The sequence below is a fragment of the Geospiza fortis genome, unplaced genomic scaffold, assembly GCF_000277835.1.
Source record: "Geospiza fortis unplaced genomic scaffold, GeoFor_1.0 scaffold275, whole genome shotgun sequence".
Classification (NCBI taxonomy): Eukaryota; Metazoa; Chordata; class Aves; order Passeriformes; family Thraupidae; genus Geospiza; species Geospiza fortis.
Genome location: NW_005054341.1, coordinates 342,390 through 358,899, shown reverse-complemented (window position 1 = coordinate 358,899; position 16,510 = coordinate 342,390). Strand labels below are relative to the sequence as shown.

General features: G+C 43.3%; 2 protein-coding genes across 2 annotated transcripts in view; one reads left to right on the top strand and one right to left on the bottom strand.

The window, feature by feature from the left end:
- The window catches only part of SLX4IP (SLX4 interacting protein), a 69,309-nt gene extending 64,523 nt beyond the window's left edge, over positions 1–4,786 (top strand). The window contains exons 8-9 of the mRNA XM_005422617.2: positions 1,374–1,483; positions 2,975–4,786. Coding sequence (XP_005422674.1) covers positions 1,374–1,483; positions 2,975–3,812 — 948 coding nt within the window. The 3' untranslated portion in view covers positions 3,813–4,786. The remainder of the gene's footprint in view (positions 1–1,373; positions 1,484–2,974) is intronic.
- A 6,099-nt stretch (positions 4,787–10,885) lies between these two features.
- JAG1 (jagged canonical Notch ligand 1) overlaps positions 10,886–16,510 on the bottom strand; it is a 35,530-nt gene continuing 29,905 nt past the window's right edge. The window contains exons 22-27 of the mRNA XM_005422616.2: positions 15,722–15,835; positions 15,356–15,465; positions 15,040–15,276; positions 14,575–14,706; positions 13,976–14,126; positions 10,886–13,654 (exon numbers count right to left, since the gene is read on the bottom strand). Of these exons, the coding sequence (XP_005422673.1) occupies positions 13,197–13,654; positions 13,976–14,126; positions 14,575–14,706; positions 15,040–15,276; positions 15,356–15,465; positions 15,722–15,835 (1,202 nt within the window). The 3' untranslated portion in view covers positions 10,886–13,196. The remainder of the gene's footprint in view (positions 13,655–13,975; positions 14,127–14,574; positions 14,707–15,039; positions 15,277–15,355; positions 15,466–15,721; positions 15,836–16,510) is intronic.

Genomic DNA, 16,510 nt, shown 5'->3' with positions numbered 1-16,510 from the left:
AATCCCTCAGATTAAACTAGTTAAGCTTGATTTCTGAGGCTGGGATCACATTGCATGTATGCTGTTTTCTGCCTGCTGTAAACACACTCGTTGCACCATGAGTGGACAGAACTTCATACATGGCTCAATGTGCACATTTGTGTAACTTGTCTCTGAAAGGAAGGCTCAGAACAGCTGTAGCTTTTTTAAGTGCCAAAATGGCTTTACTTCTTTGCCTGACTGCCCTCCATCTGCTTGCAAAATAGGAAGCTGTTTTCACTGGCTATTTCTTCTGGAAAGAGCATGGAGGTCCCCTTGCCCTCTCTTCTAAAACAGAAATAAGAATGGGCAGGGCTTAATCTCCCCTATGTGACAGGTTCCCGAGGGGTGTTCCAGGCAGGGGTCATGCACAGGCTGTGGCCTTGTGCCTCTGCTGGCTGTCTCTGTGTCCCTCAGTTCTTCCACACCACCTGGCTCCAGTGCCTCACCAAGGAATGGGCTGGAGCTCCCCTGCATTTGGGGAGCCTTGTCAGAGGCTGCATCGTGGGGGCTGAGGGAGAAAAGTGCTCTCAAAGACAAGGAGATGCATGAAGCCTCTTCTCCCCTTAACTTCACCACTTCTTTTTCCTCTCCTCCATGGCCTCAGAGATAATACTTTTTTGGAGTGTGCGGTAGTTAATGGTGAAATCAGCAAATGGCCCTTCTCTGGTTGAGATTGTTTCAGTGAGAAGGGAAGTGCTCACAGCTTGAAGAAAAAGAGCATTTTCCTTCCCTCCTGCTCGCCCCAACCTCGTATTATATAAAAGGATGGTGCTGCTGTTAGCTGAGACCAGAAAGAATTCCCCCGATGTCCTGTAGTAGCCAACCTCTACATGCTGCGAGCGTTTAAATGTTAGAATTAAAAGTTTTAACCCTTGCCTTGTTCAGTGAGCAAATAACGCTGTGTATGGTTGTTTGTAAGTATGGAAAATGGTGGGAATTCCTCTGAGAATAAGTGTATAGACCACTGCGCCAGTCAGTCTCTTCAGAAAAAACTGACAAGCGTGCTCCTGTCTGCAAGAGAGATTCCTGGCATTTGTCACAGTTTGAGCCACAAAGATGTCAAATATTTGCCAACAGTTTCCTCGGATGGTTTGGAAAGCTACATCCTTTACATTGCAGCCTTGTTTGTTTGTGGTGTATTTTAGCATACAAAATATGTTGCTTGGGAGTCAAGGGGAGGGAACTGACTAGACTCCCAAATATTAAAAGATTAAAAAAATTGTTTCTTTTAGACTGCTCAGATCAAAATAATAAAGAACAGCTGTAAATCTTAGTATTAGAAATGGAGCTTTCTGTTGAATAATCATAGTTTGATGTGTCATGCTTTAAACCTGTATTTTCTTTTGGAGCAGAAAGAAGAACCTTCCAATGGGACATCTGAATATTTTACTGAATCTGCTGAGAACAAGAAGCTTAAGATTAGTCTGAGTGAACAAATAAAGCAAGACATCCTGAGAAAAATGTATGCCACTATTCTTTATAAGCTTTTGAATTTATAATTGGTAAAATTTGGTTTGGTTGAATCTAGCTTATGAAATAAAAATTTAAATAATAATAATGTAATATAAAATTTTAAATAATATAAACTACTTTACAAAAGATTGTTTTAAATTATTGAAAGATTACTACTGTAGTGTGGATAAGCACATAAAATGATTGTTGTTTTTTACAGCATGGAGAAAGCTATTACAACCCACATAGATGAAACACATAGCACTAGGCAGAGTCAAAACAGGCTGTTTTTCCTTGAATGAAGCTCTGAGCCAAAATAAATACGTGATGCTTGAATCGGGTGAAAAACACTTCACAAATATTTTTTTGTTGTTCATTTTGAAACTGGATCAATAGTTGCAATTAAAGAGTATCCCTGGTGGAGTGGATGGGGAGGATGAGCTGATGAGCTGAACTTGTCACTGCTCCATGTGGTACCAGGACTCCATCCCAAGTTGTGGGAGATGCCAGCAGCCCCAAATCACCTGTGAAATCAGGGATTTGCTGTGAACCCTGGCAACTTTTCTTTTTACCACGGTTGTCTCATCTGTGTTGTCTTTAGCAATGAGATTAGCTTTGGAGGTATGCCAGCTCTACCTGGTTTGGGTGAGCCCTCTTTGAGAGGAGTTAGATGCTCTGTCCTGGGAGCTGCTGGGCAGCAGAACGTGGTCTCAGCTTGGGGCCATCTCTAGCAACTGTGTGTTTAGGACAGCAACTTCAGGACTTGGGCATGGGGTTCATTTTATGGGCTGTGTGAAATCCAGATCCATGGGTAACACACTGCTGAGGAGTGTTTGTGTACTGACACTCCGTCAGGTCCCTTGTGATCCCATTTTCCTGTGTAATTCCTTTCAGAATATCATTTACTTGCATTACCCAAGTCCTTGCCAGATGAATGGGCTTGATACTAGATGAGTAGTGGTTAACTTTAAAGCAATGCTTTGAAATGTCCTGGGAAAAATTCCAGAGGAACATTCTAAAATAGAGATTAGGAGCTCTCACACAGAGGCACACTCACTGCCTCTCCCGCCTGCCCCTTCTGTCCTGTAGATATGCATTATGCATGTGGATATATGGGAATGGTTTGCAATCATTTAGGCACTTAGGAAATGCTATTTTATTTAGCCAGTTCAGAAAGGAATTCAATATGCTTCTGCTCTGTTGACCTTTAACATCTGTAATGAATTCAGTTCTGCCTCTTGGAAAAGAGTGTGAACTCACTCCTTCATGGCTTAGTCATTAATAAATAGGGCTGTCCCTTAGCACAGTGGAAAATCAAATGGATAACGCTTGATATTATCCACACTAGACAAACATTGCTGCTTGTCAAGATGATACACAGGGATTTTTTCCATGTTCAGAAAGAGGGTGGCCCAAGTGGTGTTTCAGAGTTGGAAAAACAGTAAATGATGTCAGTAAAGGTTCTTTTTTAATTTCAAAAACAAATTCCTTTTTATTGCAGTGTGAAGAGGACAAAACCGAGGAGAAGTAGTGCAAGCAAACCTCAAATCAGCAAGAACTCCAAGAAAGCGTGTCTTGGCTGGGCAGACTTGCAGACAGAGAACAGAAACAGCGACTGTGAGACTTCTGTCAGTGCTCGGTCTGCTGTGAAGCGCAGGAGCCCAGGCCTGCTGAAGGACTGCACAAACACAGCTGAGAGCAGCCTGGGCCTTCCTGTGCTAGAGCAGAGAAAGGATGTTCATCGGGGACAGCCAGAGGAGGTTCACAGGCAGCACAAACCTCGCTCTCTGCAGGGGCCAGAGGCGAGGCTGCTCAGTGAGTGCCCTCCGTGCAGCTCTGAGTCAGCACCACTGGCTCCTAAACAAAGCCAGAGAGTGACCAGAGCACAGGCTCAGCTCCAGACCTGTGGTTCACAGGAAAAGTTGGAGCATTTCACAAAAGTGTCCTCTGAAGGGACTCCTTTAAGTTCCATCAATACGGAAATGAGTGAGCATGGTGATGATAATTGTTTGGGTCCATTCCTGGAGGAGACGACACCTCTTAATTCCAGGTCGTTTTCAAAGCAAGATGTGACAGAGACTATGGTTGACAAGAAGTCACTGACTTTGAGGAAAAAACCCTCCTGTTCTCTTTCTGTGAGTAGCAGTGGAGTGCAGACAAGCCAAAATGAGCCAAGCACAGCCCCTGAAGAGCTACCTGCAGTGCCAACATCAAGTCTAGAGGTGCACCCCGTGTCTTCAGAGAAGCTTTCCCAAAAAAGAAAAATAGAAGCAGAAAATGGTCTTGGGAAGTTAAAACTGCGAAGGCTTAAGAAGTCAAAATCTGAAATAATGCCTTGATAGCATGGGTGGTCAGCCAAGGTTGTGCCTAAGCAAAGAGCAAGAAGCAATTCAAAATGATGGAAAACAATAGAAATACAAAATCAAAATTAGAGAACACATTAAGAAAATTTAGTTAGCTAAGGATCTTAGTCATTTGGCACTGTAATACAGGTAATCCTTTTAAGTCTTTAGGAATTAGCCATGATTATTACACAAGTCAGCATCAGATTTATAGAAAGAAAAATCTCTTATAAAATAATATTTACTAAGCAAAATTTTAGATTTATACATATTTAGTGCTATTAAAGTCATATCAGCTGCTGACAGCAAAAGTTAAAACTCCTGGTGTGATCTGTTAGCAGCTGCAGTTATTTGCTATCTTGCTTGTTTCTGAGCATGTAGTTTATTTTAGTAAAAAATTAACCCTTTCTCTATATTAGAAAGTTTGTGGTTTACTTACATGATCTTTACAGCAATAAAGCAAATTAAGTTTATTTCAAATAACTCTTTAACCAGGATTAATAGCTGATGATTTGAGGCTCACTTTTTCAGAGAAGTTTCAAAATAACTATAGTTTCTGCCTGTGTAGTTTTGATATGAACATTTAATTCTAGCCCATGTTGTGGATGCAAGTCATCATGCATTCAGTCTTGGGGAAAAATAAAGGTTTCTTTTATATATTTAGATTTATATATTTACACCTGGATTGCAAACACTGTTCTTGGATGAAGTTCATATATAAACATGTATGCATAATTTCATGGATACATGTTTCAAAATGAGGCCTTGCTTGTGTGCAAGGGCAACACACTGGTTTTCATGTGGAAGTAATACCCGAGTTAAATCTCATTTTAAGATAAATTTTAATTTCACAGTGCTTGTTCATACTGCTTCTTAAATTTAAGTGCTAATGAGCTAAGGAAATGTACCTTTTTTATTTCATGCTTATCTTTTAAAATGTGTAGAATAAATGTATAAGCCATTTTCTTTCATCATTCTCAAGCTCAGTGTGACACAGCCCCTGAGGCAGCCGGAGGGCCAGCCATGTCCTTGGCATGCAGCAGGCCCAGGAGGGCCCTGTCCCACTCTGCCCTGGCCTCGAGGGCTGGGGACAGCTGTGGGCACTGGAATGTAACAAAGATAGAAAGGGGTTTGAGAACTTCCAGAGGAGTGCACGAGGATGGTGAAGGCCTTGAGGGGAAGCCCTGTGAGGAGCAGCACTGGTCTGTTCAGCCTGGAGGAGCCTGTGGGGACACCTCACTGCAGCTGCAGCTTCCTGGTGAGGGCAACAGGAGGGGCAGGCGCTGATCTCTTCTGTGTGGGGACAGCACCTGAGGGAATGGCCTCAAGTTGTGTCAGGGCATGTTTAGCTCGGATATCAGGACGAGGTTTTCCACCCAGAACCTGGCAGGGCACTGAGCAGGCTCCCCAGAGAAGTGGTCACTGCACCAAGGGCTGCCAGAGCTCAGGAAGCATTTGAACAACACTCCCCTGCACAGGTGGGATTGTTGGGGTGTCCTGTGCAGGGCCAGGAGCTGGACTTTGATGGTCCTTGTGAGTCCCTTCCAGCTCAGCATATTCTGTGCTCTGTGATTTTGTGTGAAGTAATTTAGAAAAATCTCAGTGACATTTATGTACGACTGTGGATCTCCTCATTGAGGTTAAGGAGGTGATTCACATCCAGGAGCATTAGAGTTGGTGGTGTAACCCAGGTTCTGATGAGAGTTAGCTGCTCTGCAGCTGACAGCAGGGCTCTGCTGATTGTACGGCTTCCTCCTGCTGGAAGTGATTTCTGCTCTTGCTGCAAATGAAGAAGATTCTGCATGTGTCTGGAGGACATGTTCTCTTTTTTCTTTCAGCTCTTTGGGTGATGTTTCTCAGTGCTTTGCAGTCAGGTTGCAAATCCTTACCCAGCTCCAGGCTCTGCTAAAAGCTCTTTCCCAGTACCAGCAAAACCAAGGCTGCAAAGAACCTGGTTTGGAGGAAGAAGAGCCTGAGGTATGTTTGCTGTTGGCTTCTTTACGCACTGGTGATACTGGGCCAGAAAGGGAGTAAAAAGCACCTTTTTTGATGGACTTGAAAGAGGTATAGGGATATTTAATTAAACATTTATCAGAAAAATGAGAGTAGTTAGAATAATTTGATAGTTTATATTAAAGTCTTAGCATAGATAATTCAAGTATCAGAAACCAGAGGGCAACCAGATCTAGTTTTTGTCACACCAGTTTTCATCACTGTTATTATGTGTGTGTGTGTGTGTGTGTATATATATATATATATATATGTATGTATGTATTAACCTTATAATTCCAGTTTAGTTTTAATCTTGACTGAAGAACATACCTGCCTGTACCCTTTCAAATGAAGGTCATGCATTTAGAGGGGGCTTAGGTAGGTTAAACCGTTGTCTGTGTAGGTAAGAACACTTGATTTTTCCTTTAGGATATTTTGTTATGTTACTTAAAATGCTGTTTTTATCTCTTCTCTGCTGCCTGGGAACATCTCCCTTTCAAAGCAGTGATCATGCAACAGTGAGAGATGAAAGGTGATGTTAGAGGCTGGAGAGTCAGAACAAAGCTGGGCTTTCTCACAGGTCCACAGTGGCATCATTCTTTTTGTACATACTGTCTTGATAAGTTCTAGGCTCTGTGCAGCTGTGTATTTTTCAGCTTCGTTACTATCAAAAGTTGTTTATTGGCTCTTCTCAGAAATGCAGTTATTTAGGGAAAAGACTTTGAATTCACAGTCATTTCTGGATTTCAGAAGGTGTTGCTGCTCAGACCTGTGCTTTCTTTTGTCTGTGCAGCAGGACTTTTATACCAGCTGGTCTTTTGCAAACCTGGTGGTGCTTTGGGGGTGCTGGGACACCCAGGCTGTGTCCGTGTCTCTCCTCTCTCTGCTTCAAGCCCAGGGTCATCTTCTCAGACTCTTTTTTTTCTTTATCACCCATCCACCTGCACCCAGAGGACTGGCAAAGGTGTGGTCTGATATGCTCTAGAACCACAAATTTGATTTCCTAAATCAGGTTTAGAGGGAAAAAAAGGGAACTGGAAACTGAGCTGAAGTAAAGTTAGCAGTTTGCAAGTCTTGGCTTTCTACTACCAAATTGCTTCTGAGCAGCACTAGCATACCTTTCTGTAAAAGTAAGGAATACTTAATATCTGTTCTCTTCTGAAGCTGCCATTTAAGCACAGAAACAATGCCTTTGGTTCATTTTTTATCCTAAACCAGCCAACTTTGTTGGGTTATTATTTTTAATGAATCATCTGGTTCATTTGGTCTATGCTTTTGCTGATAATGAAACAGTTGTTTCCTAGTGAAACACTCTCTAATGTGTGCAGATGATTGTTTCCATTATTCTTTACATCAAAGCAGTTAAAATATTTGTTTAGTGGACTTCTGTGGTTAAACACATATCAAAAGCTAGACCAGCCTTTTACATAATCATTTATAAAGAAGCAGCAGCCCATGTGAAATCTCCCTGGCCCAGTGCTGGTAGGAAGGTTTTAAGTATCCCGAGATCTTGTGGGTACTAAGCTTTGTGCTGGTTCTGGTGTTACCTGGGTGCCAGGTAAGCACCCAGACCTCCCTTCCTACAGAGGGCTTTGACCAAGTGAGGTGTTAAGTAGCTTCTGAAGGCATTTCTTTGGTCAGTGTGAACTTCCTACCCTCTCACTGCTCAGCATGTGGATTGCATTGGATGAGTTGCAATTGGCATTTACATCATCATCTCATTGGCTATTGACTAGAAAATGGTTTCTTCCTAAAGAAAAAAAAAAAGGAGGGAAATATTTTTCTGTTTGCACTTGGAATAAGAAGGGTGTGAAGTATAAACTCTCCCAGGTTGCATGCTAGGAGTAGGTATCTCCGTGGCTTTATCAGTACCCAGGGAAAGGTTCTCTATTCAAACAGGCTGCAGCAAACAGAGGCAATAACTCTCAGCCTTTTTGCCAGCAGTGGGAAGTGTGGGTTGGCCTCAGAAATTAGCTTTAATAAAAGGCACTCCTCACTTCTTTGCTTTGTGCTTTTTCTCCTTTAATAAATATAAACTCGCTGGCAGTAACCCGGGTGCAGGAGAAGATGTGGGCTGAGGGAAGGGCCGCGCACGGAGCCTTTCATCAGAGGATATCAAAGTGCTCCACTGAACCTGGAGGGAGCTGGCAGTGCTTCTTCTGACAGCTGGGGCAGCACTGAGGGAAGAGCTGCTCCCAAGGTAAAGCAAACTGGTTAAGGAGCAGCAAATTCTTTCATCAACTCACATGAGCCTTTTCGTCCACCTGTTTCCCCCAGATAATTGAAATTGAGCCTGGTAGTGCATGACCTCATCCTTTACACAGTGGCAGTAAGGTGACATTTTTAGGTAGGGACTTTTTGGTTTTTTGGTGTTGCCTTATGGTGGGAAATCCTAGTAGTTGTGGAAGTGATGGAGTGTCACAAGGCATTTCAGCCGTAACCTGGAATTTGTTCAGGAAATTAGCCACAACTGTCCTACCTTCTTTACTATCCACTTAAATTATTCCAGAGCTGGGAATCTGCTCCTGTGAGAGCTGACAGTGCACCTTTTGTAAAGGACAATTTCAGTGATTTGCTCCCATTCTCTCCAAGTTAAATCTTTTAGTACAGCAGTAGGAATTGGTACTCTAGCTCCATAACTGCCTTACTTGCTGGCATAATAATTATCTTTTTTATTTATGCATCAGATCTTTAAAGAAAACTGTCTGGAGCTCTAATTCTAGAGCTGGGCATGCCCCTTTTTAATATTAATATGATCTCATAGTGCTAGAATGAAAGGAAGAGAGATTTATTTCTCCACCCTGTAGGAAAACTGGTTGAAACAATTTGCACATCACAGAAGGTGCTCGCTGGCAGATCTGGGGTGGGACTCCAGCCTCTGCACCCCTCTCCTCCTCCTCCTCCTCTGCCCCAGAAACTGCAGTCCGGTTTGCACAGCTTTTTCACTGGGTTTTCCCTCTACTGGGAGAAATCACTGACCTTGGCAAGCAAGCTCTGACAATGGCCATTGCTGTCAACGCTTAAAAAAGAGGAAGCCAAAAAATTCTTAAATATACTCAAATATTCTTGCTTCCGTTAGAAGGGACGGGGAGGTTGCGCAATCACTTCCATCTTCTGGGGAGGAAAAGGCTGAATTTGGTACTTCCCTTGTCAGAACTTCTCATCTTGGCAGGCGTTCCTAAAAACTATGAAGGCTCTGCCTTGTGACTCTGCAGATGGTAGGGCAGCACCCTGGACCTGGATAGCTGGGAGGCAGGGCTGAATCCAGCCCGAGGGCTGGCAGATAAGGAGCAGAAGTAGGCAGTCTTCAAGGAGCAGCAGGGAGCATAACCCTGTACATCTCAGCTTGGCAGGGAGCTGATTAATACCATTGCCTCTTGCTGTGCAGGTGTCAGCTGGTGTGAGAACAGGAGGTGTGTCTGTGCAAGGCAGAATGGTTTCACCAGGGCACGGCTGGAGATGCAGTCCCACCTTTGGGCCCCAGCCTGGGTCACCTTCCCCTGGCCTGAGGGGCTTTGGGTCCCAGTGCTCCCAGCTGCCCTTGGCTCCTGCCAGCACTGCAGGGGGAGCCCTTCCCGAGGCTGGCATTCCCAGTGACACGAATGTATTGTGTGAAGGCTGATGTAACCTGCTCCATCAGCACCTTTCCCAGGTACCTGTACGCAAGATGGGCCCTTTCCATGCGGAGGTGCAGGGCTTTGATGTGGCCGTGTTCAGCCAGGCTGAACCAAACCCAGATTCAGCAGGTTCAATTAGCTGTAGGTAGAGCAAAGCTCAGAGTGCTAAGGGGAACCATTTCATTTCTGTTTCATTTCATTTCTTGTCTGCTTAAATGGCAGCTCAGGAAGCACACGTTTTTCAATGCTTAGATGAAGATCCAAAGAACAAACTTACACTAGCAGTGGAAACTTCTCCTGACTAAACAGAACGTATCTTCCCTGAGTAGTAGAAGTGTGAACTGGCAAAGTAGGATTTCCACAAAAATAAATGTGCCTTGGCATTCTAAGAGGGAAGCCCTAAAGTTCACATTTCTATTTATTTTCATGGCAATGGAAACCACTTCATGGACCAGCCCCCAGCCTGGTGATGGATCTGGGCTTTGGGGGACTGTTCTTGTATTACAGTCACCAGTGTAAGTTTTGGAGTTACCACTGAGGTAGGAGGATTAATTAAACATACCATTATGGCAATTGTGTAGAATTTTCTGACTGCCCCCTGTACAACTTGCATGATTCTAATTTTCTAACGCCATGGGATAGTGATGAAGTGAGGAAAATCCATGGGGAGAAGCAGGGTATGTGTGGAGGAGCTCTGCAGTAGCAAAACCTCTGCATGGAACACAGGAAAGGCTGGAAGTAAATACAGGAACCCTGAGCTCAGGGCTTTGACATGTTTTGAAGCTTGAGGAACCCAGGTTTTGCTTTCACTGAGTCTTCAGAGACCTAAACAGCTTTGTGACTACATGTACACATTGTTAAATGATTAAGTCTGTAACTAGAAATGGCCTCAGTAGGTTTTCAAGAAGCCTGACAACCATTGTTCTTAGAAATAGCAAATGCCCTGTTTTAATTATTTTTTGATTAATAGAAGGCAGACTCTTAGAAATCCCTATAAATTCAGGTATGTTTGAGCCCTTTGGAAGAGGGGCTCAAGTTTCTGTATCCTTGAATTTGAGACCCATGTGAACAGTAGACAGCAGGAAGATGGTTAATTCAACATTAAAAGTATGGGAAAGCAGTCAGGGAATAGCCCAGCTTTGCCCTTTGGAGGCAGGTGGAAGATTCCATTATCTTTAAGTAGCTTTTTTGGACATGATGTGTTTGCTTTATTGCAGATTTAGAAGTCAGGGAACAAAGGGAAATAAATTCTCATGGGATTTGTTTGATGAGGAATTATTGAAGTGGTCAGCTGAAGCTAATGGTGTTGACTTCTCCTTCAGGAGGCAGTAAACTAAACAGGCTCCAGTACCTGCCCTGTGAGGTGTGTGAGTGTGAAGAGTAAAAGCAGCACTCAGCCAAAGTAGAGTAGCCACGATGGAAATCTTCTCAAGTGAGTTTAAAAATAAAAAGTAACACTAATTAGGTTTTATCAGGTTTTTTTTGACAGCTGTAAAAAAAGTACAGAAGAAAGTATTTCTCACTCTCAGGTTTTGTTAGCGTTCAGTGTATTCATATCGCAGCAATCTGTATATAAAATACCTGTTTATTATTACAAACAAATACAGGTGCAAAGGCCTAGCCTTGCAGCAGGTTGGTTTAACTGTTTTTCAATGAACTTGTTACACAGTTAATTGTTCCTTCAGCTTTGCAGTAGCCCCTTAGCAGAACAGTTTTGCAGCTTCATCAGAACATGGTAAAACCAGAGCAGACCCTGAGCCAGCCAGCCCCTGCCCATAGGTGGGAGGGGCAGCTTTAGTTCAGCATTCAAAGCCATCGTGTTGAATACTTTCAGAGTTTATTTTATGCTTTACAAAGCACTTTTTGCCCATTAGAAATCAGCATCATCTATGGATCCCTTCCCATCCAGGTCAGCACTTTGGATCTTGCCTAGCTACTTAGATTTGGTTCCTATCTGGGGGCAGCTCATTGGCCTGTGCAGGGTAAACTCGTTGCACAGGTGCAGCCACAGCACCCTCTCAGAGCACCGAGGGACATTGGCTAAGAGGCAGTGAGAACAAGGGACATGCTGCTTTCAGACCTCCTCTGTGCCACCGGGAGCCAGAGGGGAACGTGTCATCATCTAACAAAAAACTGACTCCACCAAAGGCAGGGGCAGGGCCTGCAAACCTCCAGCAGCACCTGCCCCTGCTTTTGCACAACTGACTGGCCGGGAGCGCCTCCAAGCTCAATAATCTCCACGCTCTTTATGTTTTCATACAAAAAATTTAATAAATATTACTTTTCAAGATTTATTGCCAGGAACAACACATCAAAGATGCATTTTCATATAACACTAATATCACAATACAAGGTATCTTCATGATCTCAATGGTTAACCACTGAGATGACTATGTTTATAAGCCTTTTGATCTTAAACATCGTAATAGCACTTTGATTTCCTCACTTGTTAAGGCGGGCAGTGTAATCTATGGCAAACCTACACAGTGATCTTACTGGACATTCTACTGTTCAAGTATTCAACAACTAGCTTATTAGAATACTCCCTAAATGCAGTAGATTACAAAAAAAGTCAAATCTACAAGTGGTTCAGTATTACATATTCATGGTGAGAAAAAAATAATTAGAATTTACAAAATAAGATTGCTGTGTTTCCAACTTCACACGCTAATTTGATATTTTTAATTACATGCAACCACTCACATTTCATCTACATAAAGTAATAGCTCAGTTTTGTTCCCTTAAACTGCTTCTTAGCAGATTATCTGCCTGTCACTCGGTTTTCAAGTCTAAAGCAGCAAAAAAAATTTTCTAGTCTAATTCTCTAAACTGCCTCAGTCAGTACTTACAAATAGTCTTAAAGTGATACTATGGAAGGTGTTTCAAACGTTTGACATTGTACAAAAACCAGCATCAAGGCATGAAAGCCCATCCTATTAAAAATAAACTATTTTAGAACACCTTAGTTTTGGCATATAGGCAACATGTAACAAGAAAATAAATTCAAAATAGAGAAGCCACGAGCTTACAATGCTATCAAAAACCTTCAACTCTAAACACATACATATAAATAAAAAGGAATGATATTTTAAGGCTCTTGATTATTAAGTTAATAAATCAAATATACACAGTGATTAATAAAAAAAGAATTATTTACATATCTATACAAACTTCTATTTTTGACACATTTTCCTCTTTAAATTCTTCATTTACCAGCAACTGCTGACAAGTTCCCCCCACCCGCCCCCAACAAAAATACAATAAAAAAATAAATAATAAACTTATTTTTGATAGTTGCTGTGGTTCTGAGCTGCAAAGGCACTTTCAAATACAGAACTAGTTGTACGTCACCATAAAACCAATATACAAAAAACTCAAATTCAATAAATATAAATAAAATGTATTATTCTAAAGAAACTGTATAAATTGGAACATCTGGCAGAAAAAAAAAAAAGAACACTAAGGAAGAGTAATAAGGCTATGTAATACCTTATGGAACGTTTCTGTGATGCATCAGCTGCAGCTGAATTTACAGGAGGGCACTTTTGACTAGTTTTGCATAGATGTGAAATGCAGCACTTGGTATTCCAGCCAACCACAGCAACTATCATTGCCAGTGTAAGCCAGCTTGTCCAAACTTAAATTAACACAGGGATTCTAAGTAAATAATAGCCTTAGACTCAAATATTACACAACAGTTTAAGAACTACAAGCTCTTGAGTGCCTTTATAATGATACTCAAAGGCCCTGCATGGCAGCACCCCACCGTCTGCTATACGATGTACTCCATCCGATTTAGGCTTTGTGCACTTTCCAAGTCTCTGTTGTCCTGTTTATTTGTCCAGTTTGGGTGTTTTGTAGGGGTGCTGTTGGGGGGCTTTTCATCTCTGTCTACCAAAGTGTAGGCTGGCTGCTTGGCAAATCGGGCCTTCTGCTGGTGCTTGTCCATGTCATCCTCCTCCACCTCGGAGTTGTGTGTCCTTATTTTTGCGATTTTAGAGTTTTTGTTTTCGTAGTCTTTAATGGGGACAGTATTTGCTCCGTGTTTCTCAATGGGGTTTTTGATCTGGTTCAGCTGCTCCCTGACATTGTTGGTGGTGTTGTCGTCAGAGGCCGTGTGGGTGTGGCTGCTCTGCTTCCGGCGCTTTCGGATGCACCAGTAAAACACGGTGACCAGGCAACAGATCCAGGCTACTGTCAGCACCGAGCTCAGCAAGGGCACCAGGAAATCTGCAAGAGACAGGAGACAGTTAGTCCTGCTGCAGACCACGGGGGACACTTTGGGATGTCTCACAGAAAAAAAATCTCTGTTCTTATGCCTTGTTACTTCCCACATTTCTCCATGAGGAGCGTGGAAGGGTAGCAGCCCTTTTGCGAGGTTTAACAAACTTCTGGCAAGTTTCTTTAGGGTTTTTAGCAATGAAAAGACCTTGTGTGCCAAGCCTCCCCATTGTTCCTGATGAACAGGGGCTTGCTAGGAGTGTCCAAAGGGAGGACAGGCTCTGCCCCTGGCAGGGGCCCTGCAGGAGCTGGGGCCAAGGAGCAGCTCACCTGTTTTGCTCTTGGCCGGCCGCCGCTGCACCCTGACCTCGGCGACAGCAGCGATCAGCGTGTTGTTCCCGTCGCGCTTACTGACCAGGTCAATGATCTTATCTGTGATGTCTTTGATGGGGTTTTCATCCTCCCCAATGTCTTCTGCAGACTGCAGGAGGAGGCACACAGTTAACACCAAGCACCACATCAGATGCACGGGGGAACCTGCTATTTATAAACCTGCACAGGCAGTGAAGGCTCTTGCTACTGTTCATCTATAACAAACAGAATCAAAGCAAAATGGCCTGCTGTCTGCAGAAACTAACGACTCTGAATTCTTGTCCTCATCCTTAAAAAGACCAAAAACCCCCCAAAAGCAAAAGTGTAACAGAGAAATGTTTTACTCCCCCTATTACAAGTGCCCCCAGATGGCAGCTTTCAGGTACACACATGTAACCAGAATTCCTTTCCTGTTCTTAAAGGGTATCAGGATGGAAACTAAACCACAAGAAGTGCTGACAAAGCCAGGAATTAATATTTTTATGAAATCCATATGTTGCACACATATCCAAGCAATTAACTACTAAGACATTTAAAAATATTCCAGGAATACTTACAATAGCAACATGGATTTCATTATTTGCCAAGTGGGAAGGTTCACAGGTAATATAGATGGAATATTCAACAGAAACATTCTTCAGAATATTCAGATTCCTCAATTCACTGCAAACATGCTCTGTGGTAAGGCCCTGGAGGATACAAAAAGATGTTGGCTTTTTTTAAATACATATGCAGACGAACACACAGATATAAGATTTGTTTGGGTTTTGGTTTTTTTTTGCCCTGAAGTAAGAGTTCTCAGGGGAAAAGGAGGTGGAATTCCCTCCAACATAGCTTTTTTTTCTTCTCTAATCATAAAAGCATTTAGGCTTCAAGGCTATATTAATCCTTCTCTGCTTTTTGTTTTCTTTGCTAATGAGGCAGAGTCAGCTTGTGCTGCAGTTTTCCCTATGGAAAACATCACTCCATGCTCTGGGAATGAGTCTGTGTGTGCCACAGCCCAGCGAGCTGCTGTTACTCACCGGGGCCATCATTTCTTTGTTAAAGGTGAAGGTGATGTTGGCACAGTTGTCCTGGTAGTAGGAGTCCGAGTTGCACTTGTTCCTCACAGGCTGCTGGTTGGAGGGCCAGCACTCCCCCACGGCGGCACACGGGCGGGTGAAGCAGTGGTCATCCCGCACAGGGACACAGGCGTGGCCAGCGGGGCACTCGCCGGGGCCCTTGCTGTGCAGCACACAGGGCCGAGGGCCACACCAAACCTAGGGAGGATGAATACTGTGAGAATCCACTGGCTAGGGGACAGAGCGTGCTGTAAGCCAAACCACAGCACAGCTGTACCTTAGAACAGGTGACTTTTCCATTCAGACACTGACAGGTATTGCAGTCGTCATCCCACTTAGTCCCATCTGGCATGACTCGAGCACTGGTAATGCAAGGCCTTCCTGTAACTGAGGAGAGATTGAACAGAATTATAAGCTAAAAACAGGAAACAAACGCCTTTTCCAAGTTCATTTAAACTTAACTTCCCACTGAATGCTTCTTCAATAAGGAGTGCTTCCCACTGCTTCTTCAATAATGATACTTGCTTTAAAAAACAACAGACAGTGCGCCCCAAAACGAACCCCATACAACCACAAACCCACCAATGTGCAATTATACAGCTCTTGCCACAAGTGCTAGGATCAGCTTTGGCATCTGGAATACCTTCTTGGCATGCTGGACCACTGCGACCCGGGGGGCAAATGCAACGGTACCCGTTAATTTCATCCACACATGTGGCTCCAAAGGCACAGGGCGAGGACTGGCATTCGTTGATATCTGTGATGGGAAGGAGAGGCAACAGAACAGTTACTCCACAGTATGCTTTTGTTTTGTCAGGAAAAAAGCAAACATGGGATAGAATTGCCTACTGGAGCTTTATGTTCATTTTCTAGTGTCTACTGGGACATGGATTCCTGCTTGCAGCACCAGTATAACATCAGAAAAGTCCTTTGACGTTTCTGCTGTGTGGCACTAACAAAGATCAAAACCTGACCCCTGTGGCTACTCGAGCTTTGCAGGGCAAGGACACATTCCTTCCTACACAGACACACTTCCTCTCCTCTCCTCTGATGTGCTCCAGTTTTGTCCCCCACTAGATTCTTCAGTTGATGGCAATGTTAAACCCTTCCCAGCTCTATTGCTGCTGTGAGACTTCTGTTCCATGGCTGTTAATAAAAAAAGTGTCCTGCTACCTGTAATTATTATTAAATTACAGGGAAGCGCATACATCACCTCAGGGCTTGGAGGTGGATTATTAATTGACAAGGTTTTTGGCTGGCACACTTTCATCTCAAGCAGAAGTCTGGGCCACACAAACACAAGGAAAGGCTGTCCCAAAGGGCATTTTGCCCACTCGGCTGAACCAAGAAGTTTCAGCTGCAGCTGAAAGACTTTAAATTTCTTTCATTTTCAGTGTGATTCCTGCCTTCTCCAATCTGCTACAGATCCAGG